The sequence below is a fragment of the Aulonocara stuartgranti genome (genome assembly GCF_965226115.1).
Source record: "Aulonocara stuartgranti genome assembly, chromosome: 23".
Taxonomy (NCBI): domain Eukaryota; kingdom Metazoa; phylum Chordata; class Actinopteri; order Cichliformes; family Cichlidae; genus Aulonocara; species Aulonocara stuartgranti.
Window position 1 is genome coordinate 2,006,821 of NC_138958.1, and position 25,468 is coordinate 2,032,288.

Here is a 25,468-nt window from a genome sequence, read left to right on the forward strand (position 1 = left end):
GCAGCGAGCAGAGGAGAGACAGAGTGACTGTCAACCACCAGCAAACACAGAGCCTCTGAACTCCATCCCCTTCATGTGGCCTCAGTACAAACAGAACACCAAATCAGAGTCTAAGGTTTCTCTCACTGTGTGTGTGTGTGTGTGTGTGTGTGTGTGTCTTACTGATTGAGCCCTGCAGCAAACAGCATCTGGCTGATATTTGTTAACCTGAGATCGGCACGAGCTGATGAACCATAAACAGTCTGGATGTAAGTTTAACCAAGGCAGAAAATTCAGAACCATCATAGAAATCTGTTGTATTTTAGCATTTTTACTATGCTGAATTTTTTAAACGAACAACAACAAAAAAATTTTGTCTAGGTGAAAATGTCAAGTTGATCCACACAGTGCATATTTAAATTATAGATGACCAGAGATTAAAGACAGTGGCAGCCACCAGCACCATGCCTGAGCATCCTGTTGGTAGAAGCTTCAGGTGGCACAAATCCCCTGGAAGTACAAGTTCGGGAACACACCAGGTCATATTTCACCAGGTTAAAAGATGCTCCACACTCAACAATTGTGGAACATCTTTAACACTTCCATCAATCATATCATTCTGTCATCGTGCCGCGGTCTGAATATCTGCACGGTTACAGCAATCTGACAGCAGAAGAGTTTTATAAGATGAAAATTCCCTAAAAGCAAACTGTGAAAAAGCTCGAAATTTAAAAAAAATTGAATGATATATTTCCTGTATGATATCCTTCCTCAGAAAATACACCTGTGTCGTGGTTTTTAAAGGGACCTCCCGCTCAAGCTACTGCGTTCACAAGATTTCCTGTAAACTTGACTTCTGACCTTAACCTTAGCAGACACCTATGGGTGAGGAGGTAGAGCAGGTCACCTACTGATCGGAAGTTCGGTGGTTTGATCCCTGGCTCCTCCAGTCTGCATGATACTAATCCCAAATTGCTCTCCGATGCATCCATCGGTGTATGAATGTCGTTAGAAAGCACTAAGTGTAGATAAAGTGCTTGTGAGAATGGGTGTGATTGGGTGAATGAGGCATGTTGTATAGAGTAGAAAAGCGCTATATAAGAATCAGTCCATTTACCAACGTGAAAATCCTGCGTTGCCTCGTTCTCAAGTTATCATGTTCACAAAATTGGATTTCCACGTCACCTGACACCTGCCCCCCTCGCTGGCGGGGTAACAACACTAAGCCTTTCAGGCTGAGGAGCAACAACAGCTGAAAATGAAAATCATCATCAAATGAAGTCATCACATTAAATTCAACAGACTGGAGGTATTAAAGCAACAACATGCTAATCAGCATGCCTACAGTACATGAACAGAAAGCATTGTCGTAGACCATTTAAATGTCAAAATGATCGTTTCTGGATATTATATCCATTTGGAGTAATCTAAGGATTACTAGTAATCTAACGAGTAATCTATTTTGTCACGTGGTAAAGTCATGTGACTGCAAAACCCCAGAGTGCTCCGTGCATGGCTTTACACAGTTTTTTTCTACTCTTGGATCTGTATGATGTCAGTGGGAGCAGATATTCATAATGTGGTCATCGCCACTGTCTCCACCCACCTGCTGTTCAAACCGGTTTAAAAGGGGCAGCTAATCAGCACAAAGGGAGGAGTGAGTGAGACAAAAGTCTTACTTTAGGACACATTGAGGGGCTGCACAAAGGCTCAATAAATCCTGCAAAGCTACTCAAATAGTCCACTGCTGGAAATCAGCAACAAAGACACAAAAAGACTAAGCGTATTCGAAGCAACTATTAAAGAAAACGAACACAAACACTACACTCAAATCCCGTTAAAGCCTTACTAGGGTCATCTATCTCATCCTCATCGCCTATGCCTGTTTTCCTTCCAACCTTATCAGGCTATCCCAGCTGTCTTAGGGTGAGAGCCAGGATATACCAATCTGTCGCAGGGCTAACACATAGACACAGACAACCATTCCCATCTATGGTCCATTTAGAGTATCCAGCTAACCTGTCCCCACTAACGGTCTTTGAACAGTGGGAGGAAGCCACACAAACACAGAGAGAAGATGCAAACTCCACACAGATCCCTGAATTGAACAGATTGGACTCAGGACCTTCTTGCTGCCACCCTATGCCCGTTTTGGTACCTCTGTATGTGTTTGTGCTGTTAACGAGTATCAGAATGCTTCCAGAAGAAAACATTATAATTCAAGAGAATGCTCGCACCCTTAGTTCTGCTTGTTCGAGGTTTATTGTGTTTGGGTCCTGAATGTCACAGGAACAAAAAAGGCCTGAATTACTCTGGCCTCTTTCTTTGGCGTCATGGTAACTGTGATGGAGAAAGTTCAACACGGCTTTATGTGCAACGCTGCAATGAAACCGAAGCTGAAACAGTGGCTCTCCCTCCGCCCCAGTGTCTTCATGCTTTAACTGGAATCATGACAGAAGATGTGTCACAATGATGGAGTTCTGCTGCGCGACATGTTGGCTGCAATTTAAAAAACAAAACAAGTACTTCTGAGAATAGCTATGCAACAGTTTAACTCATTACACATGTGATTCAGTCTCATAAAAACCCCAACATGAAATCTACAATAATCCTCTTACAAATGGCTACTGCACATGCCAGGGGAACAATAAGCTGCTCTCTGCTCAATTGAGCTGCATACTAATAGGGTGATTATGAGACCTAATTATCAGATGGCACTTGTCAGGAAGAGAAGCCAGTTTGCAGTTTGCCTGAGGATGAAATGCAAAACAGACACAAACTGTTGTTTCTACTGAACGGCATTCGGGCGCGTCTTCCTTTTACAGCTGGTTAGAAGTCAAGAGGACACTTTTTCAAATCGAACACCATCACGGTGCAACACTGAGACGTGTAGTCAGAAATGTGACACGCAGACAGGCCACGACCCTCACAGTCGGTCAACCTTACGCGCTGGATAATATTGACACGAGGCATGAATGACATCACACGTTGAAGAGGATATGAAATATGCATATTGCCTCAGGCCAGTGGTAGCAGGGACGGTGAACATCAACAACCCTGAGACAGTGAATGAGCACATGAGAGTGTGCACACAGTACGGCTGCTTTGCATTGTCTACTCTCTCCGTCTCTCTCTAACATACCCTAAATGTCTGAAGCACTTTTGTGCTAATTCAGTTCTGATGCTTGAAGTTGCTCTGGTGCCCTTGTGTCTGCCAGTGAGGGACAGCGCAGTTTTTGAAGACACACAGGCATCAGGGGAAAGATTCACCACATTTCCAATCTCTCACAGAGTTAATAATTCAACATTTAATATAAAAACGGGCTGTCCAGGAGGGAACAATAGCTGTGAATTATTGATCTCTCTCCTGTTGTCTCCAGATTATAAGAGGATATAGTGTAAATAAGGAGATAAATTATATCTGGAGAAATATTTGTTGCCCTCTGAAATGACCTAAAATGTATTCAACTTAAATTGCGAGTTATTGCTGCCATTTTTGGGACGTAGTTAAAATGTGAAGCAAATCCAAAGTCACTGAACGAGCAAATGAAAGAGTTTGAGCTCTCGTGTCTTTTCTGCCTCCAGTTCTTTTATTTTCACACATCTTTCATTGGAGTAATTGTAACGTTTGGGAGACGAGGCTCCCCGAGGCTTTAGCTTCCTTTCCTCCAATTACCACCAATGTCACCTCCCTTTCTTTTTTCACTCTTTTTATCTGTCATTCAATCACTTCCTTCTGTATGTCGCTCTTCCCGTGGGAAGCCTGAAAATAAATCTATCAGGACCACAGGAAGTACATCTATGCCGCCTTTGTAACCTATACACAAAAATGCAATCATGCGCAGGTGTGCTGACGCCCACGGGGCCAGTTTCTGTTTACAGTGACGTGAAAAAGAACATTTCTATGGGGCTGTATGGATTCCCGGGAACAAAATAAATATGTGTATGACTTTATTGGCCTCTTATATCTCTTACAATGTTGCTTCAGTACATTGAGATTCATGGAAACTGGTTCATGCACAGCTCAGGTCCCGCTGTAACGTTTCAGTCGGGTCTGGACTTTAACTCCACGTTGATTCTTTTCTTTTTCATCCATTCTGTTGTCGCTGTCCTGCTGCGTGACCCAGTTTGGGACAAGCTGTAGCTGTTGGACAAATGAACCTAAAATACTTTGGTATGCAGAGGAGTTCATGGTCTAGTCATTGACTGAAAGGTGTCCCGGTCCTGTGGTTCCAAAACAGGCGTCCCACCCCACTACATGTGACAGGTGAGCATTTTAACACCTACCCCGTTAATTCCCATGGAAGCAATAAGAGTCTACTTCATAATTCAAGGACTGACTTTGCACAGAATCCTTTCCTCACTCTTCACACTTTTCCATTATGATCTAGTTTTCAAATTGGTGTCTCCGTTTCCAGGTTTCGGGTTAGTAAATGTACTGACAATCAGCCAAAAGTCATCGCAGTAAGAGCTAAGAAAAGGAGACTGACCGGTATAACATCATCGTGAATTTGTGCTCTAAGCCAATCTGTGCCAGGTTCCAGTTATCTCTCCAGAGAAACGATGCAATATACTCGTCTAGTAAAGGACACTGTGTCCTCTGCAAGGCCCACATACTGTACGAACCCACCCACACCTCCCATCAAGCTGGTTGTAGTACCACTAAAATGCCCACTAAAACCTCTATAAACCTCTATACCTCTGGAGAAAAATTATTTAAAAGCCAAATCGAAAAGCTAAATTAAAAGAGTGCGGGTGTCAAACAAGAATTGTCCCTGAAAAGATGCTTTTCCCTGTTAATAAAAAGCTCTGCCATGGAAATCTGTAGCGTACACCAAAATAATTAAGTAACAGATGTAATGAGGCCAGTTTTTTCAGCATCTGCCACAGAAACATCTGAGCTTTTGTTTTTGTTTATACTGATTCACAATTTTAAAAAAAAGGGATATTTTCTGTGAATTGACAAAAATTATATAATATAGATAATTTATATTACATAAGTCTGGACAATGAAATATCAAATTAAATACCTATTAAACTCGTAGTTTCACTGGTCCAGGCCACTTAAGATCAAAGTGGGCTGGACGTGGCCCACGATGTCAAATTACTGCTGTGATTTAGAAAACACACAAACCCGGTTTAAGCAACTGTTGAAATAAAAACTTAATAAACTGAGACGGAGCATGTTTGCAAAATCTATCACAGAGGGAAAAGAAAAGAAAAAACCTCACATGTGGGCAAATGTATTCATAAAATTATAAATAAATAAAAGCAGATTAGAGTGGACACTGTGTAATGATTTGATTGGCTGTATTCTAATTAAGGACTAAAACACAGAAATATAGCAGCATATGGCCCTGCTGTCATCACCTATAGCTCACAATCACACCCACATGCTTGTAGCATGCAGCTCCGTGTGTGTGTGTGTGCGCGCATCTCTGCATGCAAATGTGCACAAGTGTGAAACTCTCTGCAAACAGTTGTATGTGAGTGCAGCAGAGACGGCCTGAGAAGATAAAAACATCAAGGCGCACAGCAAACACAAGGTCGCGCGTCTCTATTCTTCTATCCGTCACCAGCAGCCAGCTTTGTGTTCTTGTTACATTTCTATCGTTGAATGCAGGACAGATGCTATTTGGGCGTGCAAATATGCAAATTGAAATCGAGAAATTCTGCCAAGCAATGCAATTGATTAAAAAAATGATTCCTTTTAATCGTTTTAAAACATTTGTGTGAATCTGGGCTAGATAAATGATACGCAGTCAGCCATTCCTGATTTGCTACGCTCAGCAAAGCCTGGCTGATCTGCTGGCTGCCGGCCAAAGCTGTCAATTAAGCATTTCATCACTGATTTAAAAAATAACTCGCCTCATAACAAAGGTCAGATTATAGCGTGGAAGCCCCTGCTAATGCCACACAGATACAGTGAACCCCTGAGACGTCGAGGATCTTTTCTAATCAAGAGAGACAGATCTCATTACAATGACATGCTTCCCATGCTTGAGATTGTTGCGATCGCTCTTGCAGCTCGTTGTATGTGATGTGCAGTTGTTCACATGGCAAGCAGCCAAATCATATGATGGATGCGTTATGCTTATTTAACCTTTACATGATTCTCATTTGGGAAAAGAAGCGGCATCTCATTCGTGTGTTTAGTGTCCAGGTTGGTGTTTCTGAAAGGTTCACATCATGTTCATATGAGGATAGATATGTATGCTGGATGAAGCCATTATAGGGATTAGTAGAAGCCCTCCTAACTGCATTTAAGAGGCGAGAGGGTTTCCAGGATGACCTTGTCTCCTCTGAGTGCTGCTCACCTCTCCTTCACCCCTGTCCCTGATCAATCCCCTCCCCAAAACGTGCATTTTTCCTACTGCAATCCTCTTCCTGCTATTTCTGCCTTTCTTTGCCAGTTTTTCTCCGGCACACTGCCTCTGCACCATTTGAAAAAACCTCCCAGACTCCCCTCAAACACCCAAAATCTAAAAATACTATCTCAGCTGGAGCTGCTGCCTCTGAACTCCTCACCCTTTTCGAACATCACAACACTTGGTCCTCTAAATCAGCCCATACCTTTTCTTCTCCTCTTCGCCTCCACTTTATTCAGGCGAGATCTAATTCACTGATGAATAATGGATGGATGGATAGGAGACTTTCATCCACCATGCTTCTCTTTCTCTCGCTGTCTTTATCTTGTGGGAAGGCTATAGTGCTAATGCAGGGCAACATGCATTGGAGATGAGCCCAGGGACCTCCCACTCAGTCTGTTTGTCTGTCTGCTGCCTGAAGGATCTCTCTCGCACACGATTTCTCAGTATTATACTCTTCCAGTCTGGTCACCGACAATCCCGATCTATATTGTAATTTCCTAAATCTTTAATTTTCATTATTGTTTCGTAATAATGACAGCAAACATGAATGTGGAGCGCTGATCATCCTTTCTTATCCCTTTCTTCATTCAGTCATTCAGTTTTTTAATCATTCTTTGTCTCAGTTCGATTGGTCCCTGACCTTGGTACAGCAATCCCAGCTTTATATTGACCCTGATCCTCCTCCTTCCTCCCCTCTAATACCCTCAGAAACCCCATCAAAGGACCAATCTATGAATTCACTGCTATGTCCACATTTCATTGCTTTGTAAGTTCAGTGATGGTTTGAACACCCATGGAAGCCAAACCTTGCATGGGTGCTCGAACAACTGCTCGAAACATCTTGATAACCATGTAGCGTACTGTATGTGGACTAACAGCCACGAAAAAGTCTGCATGGCTCATTTCCTATAAATTCCAATTGGATGTAGCAGGAGGACCGACATCGACACGTTGCAGGCAGTAAAATCTGTCTGCACCGCAGATGTAAAAGATCTCCCAAGGTTTGTTCAGTTTATTCACAGTTGCATATCTCAGCGTTGCCCCATTTACTTTTATTTGACTTCACATATCTGCTCAGGTGGCGCCCAGATTAAGGACCTAAATAAATAAATAAAACCCCAACCCCCACAAAAAGCCAGCAATTAGTGCTTGGAAGCAAGCACAAGCAGCAGCTTGTCAAAGAGCCCATCAATAATGCAGGTGGGTGGGAGACCCTGGCTGGGCGACCACTGTCCTGATGAACCCTTCTGCCCGTCTACCTGTCTGTCTGCATGTCCATCTGGGTCTCTTCCTTTCGACTGCTTCTATCACCTCCCGCTGTCCTGCCAGCACCTGTTTTGCCTTTTTCACAAGGCACAGTATTGTCTGTTATGTCTTTTGGGCATGCATCCTTGAGTTGCAGTGTTGTTGTTTTTAAAACTACTGATCAACTATCGTTACGTGCTCAAAAAAAAAAAAAAATGGTGCTCTTTCAAAGATACTAAGGTACTTGCCAAACATGCCGTGTGAGTGGGTGCGTCACAGACTCCTCGTGTAATCCCAGACTAACGCTGGTTGAGACAGGCGAGAACTTTAGTGCTGGGCCGTATTATTACTTTCATATTTTACAGTTAAATCACAAAAAGGATTTGCATGACAAACTGGACCAAAGTGGGTCAGGTTTTGGTCCAGTGTCTTGCAAAAGTAACGCACCACTGCTGAGGGGAAAAGAACAAAAGGCAAAACATCATTTTTAAAGCACAGAAACATGTTCGGAAACAAAAGTTACAACTACGTGCTAAGGCGAGAAAATTGCACAAATTAGACGCATTCGACGCAGGGGCGAGAAAAGACTTGAGCGGGGAACAACAACAGCAATAACAGCTGCTGCTCCATCGCATACGCAAGCAGAATAACAATCAGCGCAGGCTAGCAGCTAACCTCTCATCATGGTCATCGACAACAGCAGGCAAAATGGCGCGCAAGCAAACAGCTTAGGCAACAAAGGTATAGTGGAGATGTAGCTGTGATTAGTGGAGCTGCTTTATTACACAGATGAAGCACGAAACACCAACAACTACACAAAAGTGATGATTAGAAAGTGTTGGAGCCATGAGGTGGCTGACAGATGTGAAGAGTTGGTGTCCTGCCCCATGTTTTCATCAGTGTATGAAACTAAAAAGAAATGAAGAAAATGATCATCCAAGGGAAGCATGGCAACAACAGACTGACACACTGGAGAGGTGAGAGGGAAGCTGTGACGCTGTGGCAGAGGTATCAGGGCTCGGAGAATAAGAGCTAATGAGTGACGATTAAACGCGATTCATATATCTGTATCTGTGGTGTTGTGTAGTTTATGTTCTGTTACATCTTAGTCTTTGTCTTTGCAGCGAAGCTATGAAAGTATGAAATGAGGTCTGAGAGTAGTTTCATACAGCTCTTTGAGGAAATGACAAGCAGCATGATAGCATCTCAGCAAGAGAGTCATCATAAAGAACCTCTGACTGTCTTCCTTTCAGCTGTGGACTGAACGAGCCATGGCTGCAGAAGCATCACATTTCCTCATCAGCGATCGACGACTGACTATCATTTGAATATCATAAGTTTTAGTGTTCACTCGTGGTATGTTAGGGATGTTTAATTAAAGGTAATTTCAGCAGAAATAAGCGCCTTTCAGTAGGGCTGCTCGATTAATCGAATTTTAATCACGATTACGATCTGGGCTTTCAACGATCATTAAAAATGACTGAGCCCATTATTAGCCCCTCCCTCGTGCTTTACTCTCGCGCTGCTCCGTGTGGCAAATCGAGCGCACCTCTCTGCATTTCGAACACAACAATTAAGAGCAGCAGTCTCCAACCTTTTTTGTGCCACGGACCGGTTTATGCCCGACAATATTTTCACGGACCGGCCTTTAAGGTGTCGCGGATAAATACAACAAAATAAAGCTAGTACCGGTACCGAAAAAAAAGAAGATTTATTCATAACACACGTGAAAAGACCCAGGAAAACAGAGTAAATGATAAAAACGATAACAAAATAACGCTGAACACTGATAAAAACCCTGAAAACTACACATTTCACACCTGAGCCTCAACTCTCACGGACCGGTACCAAACGACTCACGGACCAGTACCGGTCCGAGGCCCGGGGGTTGGGGACCGCTGATTAAGAGGACCCGAGGGAAGCTCGGAAAGCTCAGCAGAAGTTATTTGGAGAGGAGAGTGACTGCTGTTGGTTGAAAAGAGAGGTAAAAAAGCTTCAGTGGTGTGGAAACATTATGGGTTGGCGGAGTCAGACGTGCACCAAGTAGACACAGTGTGTAAACTTTGCTACGGTGTCGTAGCTGCACCACAGAGCAACACTGCAAAGCTCACTAAACATAGATGTTTACATTTTTCATTTGTTTCTTATATTGCAAACATTTGCACTGTTATCAGTATTTGCACTATTTTATATTATTTTTTGACAATCTTTAAAGTCATTATTCAACACATTGTTATTGTTAAATAAATATCATCAAATAATCGAGATCTCAATTTCAGTGAAAATAATCGTGATTATCATTTTTGCCATAATCGAGCAGCCCTACCTTTCAGCACAGCAGGCTAGAAGTAACAAAAAGGCGTCTTTTTTCATTATAAAGGTAAAGCAGTTCATTTCACCACAAAGACACAGTGCAGGCCGTTTCACAAGGCCGCGACACGACGCTCTTTATTTCATTGGATAAAACGTGGAAAGTCCTGAAGTTTGAATATCACAGCGGAGCAACAAATCTGAAGTGAAACCTTAAGTGCAGAAGGCGGTTGATGGTTTTGGATGCAGTGCAACACAAGAAACAATTAGCTGACTTGTCTTTGGTCTCATTTGTTCATTCAGAAATTGTAGTTCAGGAAAAATCTGCTCCCCTGAGTTATGAAGTCAATAATGTGCAACATCATTCCTTTTATCAGACCCCACGTGTGCTCGTGATGGTAAAAGGGTGCCCGCCAGATTCTCAGTGTTTATCCAGCCCCCCCTGCAGTCGAGCCCTGCACAGATACCATCACACTAATAGACTGCCCATTAAGAGAGTGCAGGAGGAAGGACACAAAGGAGGAGTAAGTGAATGAATGAGTGAGTGAATGAAACACAAGTGAATGACTGTAAGGAGCAGAAAACGTAACACGTTATAAATTACAGGCAACCGTGGCATGTGATCATGGCCAGGAATATGATGATGATGATGCAGAAATAAAGCTGTGTGTTTAGTATCTGGGCCCATTGTTCTCAGATCTCTGTAAGAACCAGCAGCCTAATTGAATTAGATCGTGGCACGACTCACTGCGATGGCTGGAACAGGGAGCACCAGAGAGCCAGCCAGCTGTTCCCCTTTTCTGTCTCCCCGTACAGGAGCAGACTTGTTTTAATTACAATTATTCCAGGACCAATGAGAGATGAAAGGAACGAGAACAAAGGCCCTAACGAGGGGTGAAGGGTCACGGTATCAGAGACGCATTAATGCGCATGTGTTGGTGCATGCCATTTTGCAACAAGATCCTTTAATTAGTGTACATCCGTCCTGCTGAACTGAACGATAACCGAGTGAAAATGAAAGTGCATTATTCTGTGGCACATTCCTTTGGTGGATCTCTGCAGCAGGAGTGCTGAGTGAGGGAATTCTGTTTGATAAATAAATAAAATTAACCACACGTGACACAGCCTACGCAATCCTGCATCAAACTGTAGCACTCCACGTATTTGCTGGTCATGTGCTGTAACAGATAAGTGATGCAAAGGCCGTGACAGAAGCTTCAAAATGTCTGTTCAGTGCAATGTCTATGTTACACAGCTCTATCAGGTACAGCGTCTAGTGAGAAAGCAGAGCGGGTGAGCAAGTAGTCATAACCCAGTAAACTGGTTCCCTCAGGCGAGGATTCACCCGCCGAATACCAAAAAGCTGCTTTTTATAAAGACTGAGGTGGGAGCGAGACAGCGAGAGAAAAGCAGAACGAAGCACATCAGGAAACCAAATCCTTTCTGATGAGGCTCCATCGAAAAATAGTTTATATGCTGTAATTACATTTAACATTATTAATTAACTAGGCCTTTATAGATGAGTTATAAGCTACAAATTAAAAGCAACGTTTCTGCTGTCAGGGAAAATCCTCCTCCAACATTAAAATGATGAAGGTTTAATGTTGGGCTTGACATTACAATGACTGCAATTCATTGTTAGCTACTCTACACAAGGAATGTCAACAAATGTGCTGCTCAGATACTAAGCAACAGTAAATATTAGTATCAGCTGAAGACTCGAAACACTGATGAAGTCTTTCTGGAGGTCAGTAGAGCTCCGGTGTCAACGACAGTCAAGTTTGAGACACTTACTATAAATATTAACCCCACACAAGTTAATGTTAGGAGTTTAACACGTAGCAACTACCAGGCAGTAATATTAGCCTTCTATTATTATTATTATGGTAGCAGCTAGTGCTCATGAGTAACATTACTGTGTTATCTATGTAGCAAAGCTTACCGAAACTATTTCATCAGCGTTTAAAATATGGAGCCAAGTCACCAGAAGCACAACATCAGCTTCAATCTAAAAATACTGTCTCTTATTTTTTGCACCACTGAAGAGAATCTTAAAATATTTCCAATATAAACAACATAAAGTTAAATTACAGAACTTTTCTTGCACTACATCAGCACGGGACACCACACTTTAACTTACAATAAGCGGTGTAATTGTATCTGGGTTTCATGCACATTTAGACTTTATTTCAGATGTTAAAAATGCAACGAATACATAATTTGGCCTTGCTAAATATAGTTGGCTCATTTTCAGTATTCTGATCACTGATTATGTGATAGCAACCAAACGATCTCTATCAGCTGGTCTGTGTGCTGCACACATGTGACGCTGCCATGATGGACGTGACAGCAAGAAAGCAGATGGTGGGTTGACTTCTCGCTCCTCGTGTGCACGTGGAAAGACTGAAATCTGGTCCTGGTGTTAAAGCCACCACAGCCTTAAAATGCTTTTATATTAAATCATTAAAACAAAAAGCTATAAAAGTCCAGTCGGTCTATTTCTTCTGATGTCTTCAGGCCCCAGTCTGAACTAAATCACATCTGAAAGTTTTCAGTACAGGAGATGTGATGAAAAAGTGCTACGATAAGCTTTTATTTCATAACACATCCTAATATTGTTTCTGTTATGAAAAGTCAACGGCCACAGGAGAGCGTGCTTTTCAGGGCTCAATAATGCCATTTGTCTCCGCCGCCATTTTCATTATGGGCTCTCTGGCTTTCCCAGCAAACACAACTCTGCTACAGACTTTGACTCTCGCACACATCACACTCCTTTCTCTGCACGTGCTCGCTGCAAAAATGAGCGAGGAGAAGACAAATCGCTGTGATCGAGCAGGGAACTCTGTCACACTGATGGCAGAATACGATTTTGAACTGATCGATCGAGCCCGTCGCTTTTCATAAGACATGCTCACCTATCTTGCGTCAAGTTGACAGAGGCAGAGCGCAGTGACCCATGAGTACAGCTCAGACCTGAGACAGGAAATAATTCATCATCCACATCGAGGCTGCCTAGCCGAGGAGACGCTCTTAAAGGGAGAGTCTGAGCTCGACTGCTAACAAGCAGGCAATATCACTAAATTCAAGAATATTCACACAAACACAGGAACTACTTTATGTAGTTTTAAATAGAATTCTTATTAATATTATAAATAATAAATGTCCAGAAATGAGTCAAAAATAAAGTCAACAAAGATTGATTTTTGAGTCTGACGCTGACAGAGATGGAGCGCTCTCATCATTGCAGTCTCAGCGCCTGTTACATCTTTGTCATTCACAGATAGTCAAACTCACATCCACACCAAACCCACTCAGCAGGAACACAGCAAAACACTGAAAAAGAAAAAATCCCTACACGGGCTTGCGCGCGAGCTGCACCCAAACCCTGAATCTACTTCAGCCGCATCATAAAACTCGGATGTTCCCCAAATGAAAATCTGTGTTTTCCTTCCACGTTTTTCACCTCGTTGTCCCACCTGAATTGGCTCAGCGATCCACCAGCGGGGCTCGCCCCACAGTTTAATAACCACAGCTCTCACAAGTGTTTCATGTCACATCATTAGGTACACCCAAACCCTGCAACTGAAGAAAGTTGTTTACGCCACAAACTGGTGTCTAAAATAAAAACAAATGGTTTACATTCTTTCCCACACTACACACACACTCTGAGGCCAAAGAGTAATTATAGCTGGCAGCCTTCCTGCTATTTGGTGCACTGAGTGCCGCTGTTAACCATCGTTGCTTAGGATTTTTAGGGTGTTTGAACGCTCTCTGTTTACATTACATGAACATAAAACAAACAGTAAAAATGCTTCATTTACTCCTCAGCCCTCTTCTCTTTGCATGTGTTTATTACTTTAAGCAGGTTAGCTTAAAGTTAAGTCACAGACTGAAGTGAGTGGCAGCGTGTTAGCTGTGATTTACACCTATTTTTAGCAGGGCTGTTATTCTGGTGATGCCCAAAAAGGGGGTACATAAGTGTGTGTCTGGGAGTGTGTTTTCCTCTGTCTGTGTGTCTGGATTTCTTTATCCACATAAGCAGCTTCCTTACCTTCTATAGATGGAGCTTGGTCCTGGGCAGCATATAGCATATCCTTGAATGCCTGATGAGGAAGAAGAGAAAACAAATATGAGTGTCTGCAAACAACAAAAACAAAAAGCGGCTTTGAGCAAAAGACATTCACAATTTCACAGAGCCTGTGATTTCACAGAGAGGGCTGCACATGTGCAAAGTGACTGTGGTTTGATTTAGATGGGATGATAAACAGCTAATTGCTTGAATTAGCTCATTATCTAAAATCCCATCAGTTGTAAAGGTGTGTTTACAGTAGATAAATGGGGTGATTAGAATAAACCATAAGGTGCCAGAAAATTGTTAGAAACATCTGCATACAGAGAAGGACCTTAAAAAGGACTTCAAGAGCTATTAACTAAATTACAGTAAAGACCAGGCAGCTGTTAACATTATAGACAAAGTCTGCACAGCATAAGCTTCATTTTAAAACGCCCGCTTGTTACTACATTATTGTGTTTGGTACACTGAGCACTGTGAAATCATGTGATTATACATGAAAACATAAAAACACATACAAACCCCGAACCAAAGGGATATGAGTATGCCCCACCCTGCCCACTGCCTCTCACATAGTCCAGCCCGGCTCCAGGAAAAGTTTTCTTGAAAGACGGATGAATACAAAAGAATGACTCGGTGGACAGAGCACAGGTAGCACCTTTTATCCAAGGGTTCAGAAGAAACCCACGCACTATCACAGAGGTCTGTGCGTCCTGTGACCACCATGCTCTCTTCTGAACATGCAAAACCTGCACAAAACCATTCAAATCATTCGTAGCCTTTCACATTTACCCTTTCTGAAGCCCTCGCTGCACTCAACAAGACTTACTGATGCTTATTCTCACTAGCACGTATATTGATCTCCCTTTAGCCCATCAAAGAGACTCATTACAGAACGAAAGCAGTGCTCTTAGGTGAGCCTAACTAGATCTAGTCAGTATATCTGAGCCTCACCCACTAACTTGGGCTCATTCCCAACCAGAGAGGTGACATTCCACGTCCCTGTGGCCAAACTTGTCAACTGGGAATTGGATGCCAGGACCTCTGCTCCTGACTGGCACCTGATCCACATAGCACTAAAAGCTATGGCCCCTTCTGCAGGTATTGAGCCCACCGGAGGGCAGAAGCTGGGCCCAAGACCCAATTTGGAGCAAATTAGCCCCGACTATACAGATACTGGGATAATCAAGCAAACCCCATACACAACAAAGAGGCAATTCATAGAGAGACAGTGGTAGCATAAAACATAATTGCCCTATGACTATATTATAATGTGACAATTTATGAAATAAATAATTAAAGGAATAGCAGATTGACAAAAGCTGAGAGACAAACTGGCAGATACAAAGCAGAGATAGCAGCTGTGGTTAAACGGGGTCGCTTCTTTTCAGTGAGACTGATCGTGAAGATAATGGAAACAGACGACTGCATGCTGGCTCGTTTGGACATTTCCTCATAACTTTTTTCACAATAAGGACATCTTTGTAACCAAACTGCTCCAGAATAAGAGGAAAAAAGGAAATTATAATTTTGGACTTTTCTTTAAATTAATTGTGAAGTAAAATCTAAGCTTTGCACCAAATTTCATGTTTCAGGTAAAACATAGGTGCCAATATATGTGCTGTCATTATCATCTCTGTCTGGGGTCAACATGGGAGAGACAGAGAGGACTGTGAGGACTCCTGAGTGTGTGTGTGTGTGTGTGTGTGTGTGTGTGTGTGTGTGTGTGTGTGTGTGTGTGTGTGTGCGTGTGTGTGTGTGTGTAAACCACTCAGAAATCCAGTGCATTAGCTGAAGCCTGGACTGTTGATACTTGATACTAAGTTCCTCTGTGAATTATATGCAGTGAGACTGCAGCTCTGGAGCCTAATCCTGGAGGTAAACATTTCTTTATGCAGCATTCGCCCCATTTTGTCTGATTAAAATCACAAAGGGACCAACTGTGGACTCACACACAGCTCGCTGATGTCCAGTTAATAACTAACAGTTAGCAGCTGATATGGTCAAGTGATAGGTGGGAAGTAGAAGTACAGATTCAGATGGAGGGGGGGTTCATTAAGGTGGAGGCATTGCCATGGCGATGGCTGTGACGGGAAAGGGGGGCAGGGTGTCTTGGGACGGAGATAAATTTGCAGTAATCATTGGTGAAACCTGTAGACAATAACTAAGCCAAAGCTTTCAGGGCCATCAGTTAGAATTACTAAACATTAACATGACGATGTGGCATACTCACATCTGAGATGGGCTCCAGCCGCCCACCCCCATGACCCTGCACTGGATAAGTGGAAGAGGATCAATGGATTCATGCATGGATGGAAGAGGATGGATGGATGGATGCATGGATGGATGCATGCGTGGATGCATGGATGCATGGATGGATGGATGGATGGATGCATGGATGGATGCATGGCCCACACCAGATTTATGTCACTATTGAAACTAGACCTCTATAGCAGAGTATCCATGTTAGTGAATACTGTGTGTGGATTTCAATCCTTTAAATGCTGAATCATGTTGAGAGGACACTAGCCAAAATATTTGGCCAAATCATTGCTCTGTGATGCTTGAGATCGTGCTTGAGGAAGTGCGAAGCGTACATTATTAGTCTGAAGGGATCTATGGATCACTTCAATCTGCAGCTCAGCGTCTGAGTGGATGCCTGCATGTAAAGCGAACATGGGAGGAGAGGATAAAGGGAGGGGAGGAGGGGAGCAGAGGGCAGGTCTGGTCGGGGACCAGATGTCCTCCCAGTGGGGGAGGAACGATGAGGTGAGGATGCAAGGAAGGAGGGAGGTATAGAGATGGGGCCTCTCAGCAGTTGCCATGCCATGCCTGTTGTATACATAATGTTCAAATTGTTGTGCAGTGCTGATAAATCATACTTTCACTGAACAGGGTACAGTTACGTTTCTGTAATGGCTACAACGACACAAAGCTCGCTGCGCTTGTTTAGACCTTTAAATCACTCAGATTAATTACAGAAAGGCAAGACTTGACCTTTGAACAGTCACTGAAATCACACACATCCCTGTTATTCTGCAACACTTTGCTCGTTTGAATTGTAAATGTGAGTCTCTGCGTGCACTCTCCTCCTCCTCCTCATCTAAGCTTACATGAGTGATTAGGCTGCTGAGCTAAATGCAAAAGTGTCCTTGTTCTCTCGCCCACACACATACACGCACACACCTGAATCACTGTCCTTCATCTGTTCTCATAACTGTGCTGCTCAATACAGCTGCCAAACACAATTGTTACTTACAGTCTACATCTTACCTGCGCTAATATATTCACGTTTGAAAAACTCACTAAATTGTACCTGTTGTTGTAAGATTTCATCATGTTGCATCACATTTAAAGGGAAAAATCTTATCAGGCTGCAGTTTGGCATAAATCTGGGGTTGGCAGGACATACACACCTCCATATCAAACAGCTGTTTAGCATACAGGTTTATAACTGCAGTCCTACAGGATAAAGCAAACACCTAATTGCCCAATCACTCAATTGGCTTGTCAATGCTTCCACATTTGAATGAGGTGCGTTACTAACTAGAGCCTCTATATGCTGGAACAGCCACTTTGCTGCATCCTTTTCATCTGCATAGAAACCGGCTGACCAATCTAAATGGGCGCCACAGTTTTCCACACTAAAGGGCGCTCTTTAAAAGTGAAAACTGTGCAGCAGGTTAATGAGTTCAACCAGCACACAAAGCCAAGAACATAACTTCAAACCACAGTCAGTTTGGATGAGACTGACAGAATGAGCAGAAGTGTCGCGGCTTCTACATGAAAACGATGCTGCAGGAATGATGTCAGCGTGTCATTACTACAATGCAACAGTCGCATCTGTGTGCGACGGCTTCACCAAAACAACAGCCCACGAAGTGATGCAGCTTGGGTTGCATCACAGCAGCATATCAAAGCTTTTGCATCTCCCAGAATAAAAAAATTCATTTCTGCTTCATCTAAGTGACTCACTTCTCTGAAGTCGACCGAGTTCAGTTTAGCTTCATGTTTGGCCCTATCTGCCGACTCGTTTCAGAGGAAAATCCAATTCTTCTAATGAAGTGTCCGTCATCTATAGGTGTGAGTCCTCTCCCACCCCGCCCACTCAGTGTGTGGTCACAGAGGTCGCACAAAGACTGAAGACTCCCACGATGACATAAATACACGAACACATTCTCGGTCAACAAACTATATATGATTCAGATCGGAGCAAGAGTATGAAGTGCAGACACAGGAGAGCAACTCTCCTACATCATTTAAAAATAGGAGCTTACATATGTGACGAGAACATGTTTGTAAAGACTGTTTATTTTAAATGGTTAAAAAATGTAAATACTAACTCCCGGCTACACGAGTCAGTCATCAGTGATCAATCACAGCTGTGTTTTAAAGGATTCGTCATTCGCCTTTCAGTTCTCATGTCTAATTTCTGGATCACATGCAGAGACGATAAGAGCCGATCACTGAATACAATAAAGAAAAAAGGACATATTATAGAACTCAGCTGGCTTTAATAATAGCTCTTCCTTAAGTGCATTAATATTATCAACTTAAATGTCAAATTCAAGATTATGTCCCAGAAAAGAGCAACCATAAAACCAACACTAATCACAGAGAAAATATATCATCCATCTCAGGTCAGCGAGTGCTGCACTGAATACTGGAGGTGTAAAATGGCTGGTATGGCCATGCATCTGTCCCTGGGCTACAGTGTGCTTCAGTCTGTACATACAAAGACAACATACTGCACTCGCATGCATGTTAATCACCATTTTTTAATTTTTAAATAAATTTTCCCAGGTTTCCCAGCTATGCCTATTCATTTTTTCTTTCCTTTTAATTATAGTGTCCAAAGATGTTTTCATTGCACAACAATGACAGCATATCATGTTGTCAAGAGCAAGAGATCCAAATGTCTGCTGTACCAACAGACCAGCTTAACATCATCATTCAGGGCAGGATACCAAAATAAAACCGGCGCACTGAGCTTCTGTTGAGTCTGGGCTGCTGAGGGTGAAGAGAACGGGGTCTTTGTCTATAATTCATAGAGTCAAATGGAAGTGAGCAGTCTGTCCTGTCAATGCATGTCTGCACTAAAGCTCTCACTGTAGAGCCAGCAAGAAGTGGGGTGTGAAATTAAAATACTCTTCAAGTAGTGTACAACACTCAACAACAAAAAAGCATGTGTGCACACAAAGATGTTGCTCTAAATCAACAGATATCAAAACCAGACAGGTTAGACGAAGCCCTGCAGGCTGATTCACAGACAGCTATTCCTGGTTGACTGAGAAAAATGATAATAAACATCATTTTAGTCTCAAAGTCTTGCAAAAAAATATGCTTTCTTATATTTTTGACTCGTTAGAAATGTGAAATTTTTGGAACACATTGCACTCAATTGGTGGAAGAGATATAACCTTTGTCTTTAGTTAGAGTGATGAAAATAAATGTTAATAATTTAAGGAGGTGATTTTTTTTTTTTTTGGGGGGGGGGGGGGGTCTTTGGACAAAGAGCGTCTTTTATTATTATTTTTTAACAATACACCATCAGTTAACATGATGATAAAAAAAATGATGTGACCGAACAAAAAGAAATGTTGAAAATTGGGTTGTTTTGCAAAGAAATGTGAAAAATAAACACAAAGACAATCTTCAGTTTTTTGTTTTGTGTGAAGCTCTCCATAATTGTTAAAATAAAGAAAATAATAATAACTTTAATTTTTTCCACAGTATGAAAAAAATGTTTTGTTTTTTTAATCAAACAGAGTTTTTATGTTTATTTTCATATGTGTTAAAATCAACAAACAGCAATAACAAACGCTGAATGCTCCCCATGGCTCTTAACAACCGCAGTCAATTTCCCCTCCATAAACAATAGGCATCCCTTATCTTTCCCGTCGTTTATTGCCCTCAGGAGCAGGCTTTACTGAAACTGGAAAAAATAAATCAAACTTAAAACACTTTACATTTTCTCTTAGTTAATCGCGACTCTTTTCTTCCAGTTTCCTGAAGCTCTATGAAAGCAGGTTCGTTTTGGTCAGCGTCCGTTCCCACCTTAAATTCATTTTTAAAAAACATAAATTCTGCTTTACCTCATACTGAAGATACTGTTTCCTCCACTCTGGAGTGATATGGGACGAAAGATGCTCCGCGAATTTCATTTTGCCGGAACAAGTGTCCTCCTCAAAGCGCTGTTAAATCCGAGCCCGGCTGTCCCCTTCCCCGTCGACGCGACTTTTATTTTATCAGTCAACTTGCTGGCTCAACATGCGGCGCGTCAGCGCGGCACACTGCGCTCCTGCTCACTCCACTTCTGGCTCGTCCCGGTATGCGCACTCCCTGCAGATCCCGTCCCACATACTATTTCATTGGAGAGACAACGAGAACAACAACAGTGGCCTCCCTTTAACAGGTGGTCGGGCGACAGGTTACTGGAGCCGGTGAAAGTGGCTCAGTGACTTTGCTCGGTCCCTCCCTGGGCAAGTCTGGGGACACTGCGGTCCGCCATCGCTATGAACCGCTGTGACGTGGTTGCGTCAGCAGAGCGCGCAGTGTAACTCGGACACTGTTGGGACCTCGTGAAAACTGTTAGTGGTGCACCGTGGGACCCCTCACAGTCTTCGCTTCACTTTATTTCCTTTGGGGTTTTGTACAGTAGTTAGAGAGGCAACTGTCTGCTGTGTGTTTCTACAAAAAGAAGAAGGAATAAAGTTTTTTACTTTTTTAAAGATATATAAATATATATATTTAAACTGACCAACCAACAGTAATAACTCATTTAAAACTTATACAGTTTTTCTTTAACTAAAAGGTGTCTGTGAGGTTTATCTCTCTGCAGATAATATGGCAGAAAGTCACGTAGACAACAAATTATACGCACTTTGATGCTTAATGTAAGCTGCTTGTAGCTTTCGGTCTAAAAACAGGTTCACAAGAACACGAAAACAGGCTACCACTAGCTTTGTAAAAATATCCTCATTAATACTGTTAATATACTGGGAAGTTCCCCGTGTTTACCGCATATGAAGTAGAACAGAAACAGAAAGATACGAACCAGAAATAATTCGGAAGTTGAGCTTTTTCTCAAAGAGGAAAAAAACGTTTAATTTAATAGAAACGTTATTGACTTAAGCTTAGGCTACTCGATTATTGAATCCATTTTCGTCCTGGTGAACGTGATGAGCGACATCATGTACTTGGGATAAAAAGTGCCAAACGCAAAAATAAAACATCTTTGTGTTAATAGCACCATCTGCTGGACACGATATGTTAATACATTGTTTTCACAAAGCTGAGTGTTGTGGCAGGTGTCGCAAACATTCAGGTTGATTAATATGTGCTGCAGTAGAGTCCAAGTAGAATTAAAACATTTATAAAAAATGTGGTGGACAGAAAAACGTCGTTAAAAAGTTTTAAATTGAGGCCCTTAAAGGGTTTTTCTGAGCGAACGAATGTGAATGGAGTTTGTTTTAGAACTTAGATTTGATGCTATTTATTTATCCATAACTATTGTTGCAATTCATTACTGCTCTTTTTTAAACTTGGTCTTTTTAAACTGTATTGCTTATTGCACTGTAGAGGCTGGTGAGAAACCGTATTTCGTTTCAGGCTGAGTAACACCAGAGCAAATGTCAATAAACTTCTTGAGTCTTAAAATTAAGCTATTACCTTCTTGTCTGTAGTTATCCTCATTTTAGGATAATGAGAGTCCCTTATAAAACAGAACCCATCGCATGCACACATATCACACTAAAATGTTCTACCAGGAAATGTCTGTGATGGAGTATACAGTGAATGGACGGGCTGTCCAATCCTTGTATTTTTCTTCCAAGTTTCCAGACCCTCATTTTTAGCCACTTTGTTACTAACAGTCTGCCACAAAAACGCAATTTGTTCTATTTGTTTTAGGGGAACTTGTGAAAAATGTCTAAGCTCACACAGTTTGACGGATATCTGGACTCAGACTGGACTAGGTACCAACAAGGTGATTCCTAAAAACGTTGCATATCTCAGCATGGTGAGCAGCATGCTTTTTGTTTTGTTTTGTTTTTTAAGGAGGAAGAAAAAACGGAGGAAACTGGACAAATATTGGACAATAAGTGGCAAGAAGGGGAAAAAGTCCAGGAAAGACCTGACACGGTACCTGATAGAAACATTTGGCCCTGCAGCTGAAGGACCATTAGAAATGATCTCTGTGTAATAGCGGCTGCCAAAAAGACAACGAGGAAAGGCTGAGGTGTGTCTTATTATTACTTAAGAACTAGGAAATAAACTCGACTAGACATCTTGTCAAATGAAACTGCGAAAACAAAAAGTACCATCCCATTTTGATCCACCTTGCCATACCACCTGGAAAGCATCTGAGCAACTGGCTTCATTTGTTAGCATGACAATGACCCCAACCTCACTGCTAATGCAGCAAAAGCATATCTGGACAGAAAAACATGGACTGGCCTTCAACATTATTGAAGCAGCGTGACAGAGAAGAGAACAACAGGCAGCCAACATCCAAAGAAGAGCTTTGAATGTCCTTCAAGAAGCCCTGAGAACTATTGCTGAAGACTCCTTACACAGCAAATCCAGCATGTCCAAATTAACACTGTCGGATTTGATTTCAACACTATTAAAGTGTCTATATGGGTCCACACCAGAGAGTGTTAATTTAACTCTTTTTGGAGAGTTGGTACGTTAACTCTGATTTAGTGTTAAACACCAAATCTGTCTGGAGTTGATAATTTAACACTTGGTGTTAAGAGTTTATATATTAACTCTCAAAGAGTATTTTAGTTTAACCACGTAAGAGTTATCTTCTAATTCACTCTAAAAAGCGGGAATTTTACTGTTCTGAACTTCTAGAAATTTCTTTTGGAAATAAACATTTACTAAAAAGACGCAATGGTTTTTGAAAAACATTTATTCTGAACTGTGCACCACAATTTCAAAACATTTTCTGAAAGATGTAACAGTGTACATGTTCTCACTTTCATTAGAATTTTGTTTATCAAAAGGTCTGACATGGTAAATGCAAATAACAGCATCTCATCACTTATTTCTTCAATACAATATGCATGTCCTTCATTCATCCCTTTGTGGAACTTCAACGCACTTCTGCTCTCCCCCATATTCCATCTTCACAAGCATATCCTGTGTGGAGATTGAATAAAAATTAGTTGACACTAATTAATGGCACAAATAATCCAGTAAACAATTGCAGCACAGTAAAAAAAAAAAGGAATCCTCTTTGAGTCATTACTTGTGTAAAGTATTTTCCCAAAAGACAAAGACACAGGCAACAGGTAATACTGAACTAAATGTAAAACCTCAACCTTTTTCATTTTTACCTAAACCGTGTGCACAAAACTCTGGAGGGATCTATGCTAACGTAGAATCCAGTCAGGACGCCTGCTACTGCTGTTTGCTCGTTTTGTTTTTTATGGGCGATCGTTTTCAGGCTTCAAGCAGCACCATTATACCAACATTTCACATTCTAGACATTGTTTTAGGCGTATTTGACCAAAAGTTTGACTGAAAATTCACATGCAAGCTTTTTTCAAGGCTGTGGTATTTGCCCGCAAACAATACCTTTCAGCTAGCTAAAACAGAATATTATGCTATCAGCGAGCAACATGGCTAATGCCTTTCACACAGCTTTGTCTCAACTCCAAAGAGCCACAGAAGTAAAGGCTAATAACAATTGAAACAATCTTTGAAAAAATGACTTACCAAGCATGGCAAACAACTCAAATATGTAGAGCAAAATGTTCTGAAACGGCTTCACTTCAGCTTCGATTGGAGCCTATGGTGCTGGGGGCGGAGTCTGTGAATTTACTCTGTTGGTGTCATAGCCCCTGTAGGAGTTCAGAGTTAAGAGGTCAGGAGTTAATGTTTCCATTGTAACACCTCCAGATTTGACAGAGAAACACTCATTTTTAACACTCGATTTTAACTACTATCATTTTACACCTCAGAGTTACATTAAAAGAATGTGACTCTGCTTAGAGTAAAATTAACTCTACTTTTGCAAGAAGACTATTAACACCAAAACATTTAACACTTTTGAATTTGCTGTGTACAGACAGGACGAGAAAGCTTACTACAGAGATTTCGGGCTATGAGGAATAACTGTGTTCAAAACAAATATTGACTTTCAAAGTCATTAGAATGGAACAGACTTTGTTTTTGCCTTATAGGCTTTATTTTGATTTATCTTTGCAGATTTGTTTAATCAGTTGTTGTGCCCATTTCCAATTTTCCAGCAGAATATAAAGAAATGGCTGTACTTTACGTAGTTTTTTATTTTTATTTGAGGAGATTTCAAGAAACATTTTTCCACCCAAAGTATCAACAAACCCACTGCAAGCTACTTTAGCGCTTAAGTTAGCCAGCTAATATATATTATTCGGTGTCCGCTGACCTACGATAACGTGACATGTACACAGCAACCAGAAAAAACTCAAACATTTTATTTTCATTTAGACAATATTTAGTTTTTGTTTAATCATTCATAACAAATATACAGAAAAGCGCGTGTTCGCGTCTTTACTCGCACCAGAGTCGGAACCTTTCTTACTAACAGCGATTTTTTACCGGCGCTTTTAAATTGACAGTACCAGCCACGGACCAACGGCAGAAAGAGATCCGACTGTTGCGGATTTGCTACGATAACGGATTAAAATCCAAGTCTTTGCTGAAACACTTTGCAGACATAATATAAATAACAGGCAGCTGCTCTCCGTACGCTTCTCCGCGTTTCTCACGGAGATCCGCGGCTCCCGTCGTTTGAGACGCTATAAACAATAATAACAATGGCTTCTGGTTCGCCGTCGTCCTCTCCGGACACCGCGACGGGCTCAGGTACGGAATTCAGCCCGGCCCGACACAGGAGAGCCCCTCGGTGGAGCAGGCTGGACTCGGATTCGGACTTGGGTTTGAGTAAATTTGACTGCAGCGCCATGGAGGTGGGGGACCGGCTGGAGGGAGAAGAGCTGGAGCGCGAGTTCGAGTCTGCCGCCGACCGCGTAAAAGACTTGATACAGACGGCCAGCAGGGACCAGCTGCTGTACCTGTACGCTCGCTACAAACAGGTGATTGTACGATTAATGTCACTGTGCGTGTGTCGGCCACACTCGAGCCTTCAAGTAGTTGCACCACGCTGCTTTAGACGGGACACCCCCCACACGCCATGAATCTCAGCATTTACGTGACTCCTCTGGTATTTAATCGAGTCAGGCTCACAACTGCAGGCGACATTAAATCAGATATGTAATGTGATTTTGTATCTATAGGTCAAAGTGGGGAAGTGCAATACACCAAAACCTGGTTTCTTTGACTTTGAAGGACAAAGAAAATGGTAAGTAGCCCAGATTTCACTTTGCACATATTTTAAAGCCTTATAGGTCAAGTAAGTCAATTCAATTCACTTTTACTTAAATGGCACCAGTCGCCTCATTGTAAGGCAAAGAACCTTCAATAATAAAAAGAAAAGTCC

General features: G+C 41.9%; 2 protein-coding genes across 2 annotated transcripts in view; one reads left to right on the top strand and one right to left on the bottom strand.

Moving 5' to 3' along the window:
- xpr1a (xenotropic and polytropic retrovirus receptor 1a) overlaps positions 1-21,197 on the bottom strand; it is a 75,827-nt gene extending 54,630 nt beyond the window's left edge. The window contains exons 1-3 of the mRNA XM_082524164.1: positions 21,035-21,197; positions 20,073-20,667; positions 13,957-14,008 (exon numbers count right to left, since the gene is read on the bottom strand). Of these exons, the coding sequence (XP_082380290.1) occupies positions 13,957-14,008; positions 20,073-20,141 (121 nt within the window). The 5' untranslated portion in view covers positions 20,142-20,667; positions 21,035-21,197. The remainder of the gene's footprint in view (positions 1-13,956; positions 14,009-20,072; positions 20,668-21,034) is intronic.
- A 3,388-nt stretch (positions 21,198-24,585) lies between these two features.
- The window catches only part of acbd6 (acyl-CoA binding domain containing 6), a 29,005-nt gene continuing 28,122 nt past the window's right edge, over positions 24,586-25,468 (top strand). Inside the window, 4 exon segments of the mRNA XM_082522938.1 lie at positions 24,586-24,842; positions 24,844-24,883; positions 24,886-25,064; positions 25,266-25,330. Of these exon segments, the coding sequence (XP_082379064.1) occupies positions 24,786-24,842; positions 24,844-24,883; positions 24,886-25,064; positions 25,266-25,330 (341 nt within the window). The 5' untranslated portion in view covers positions 24,586-24,785.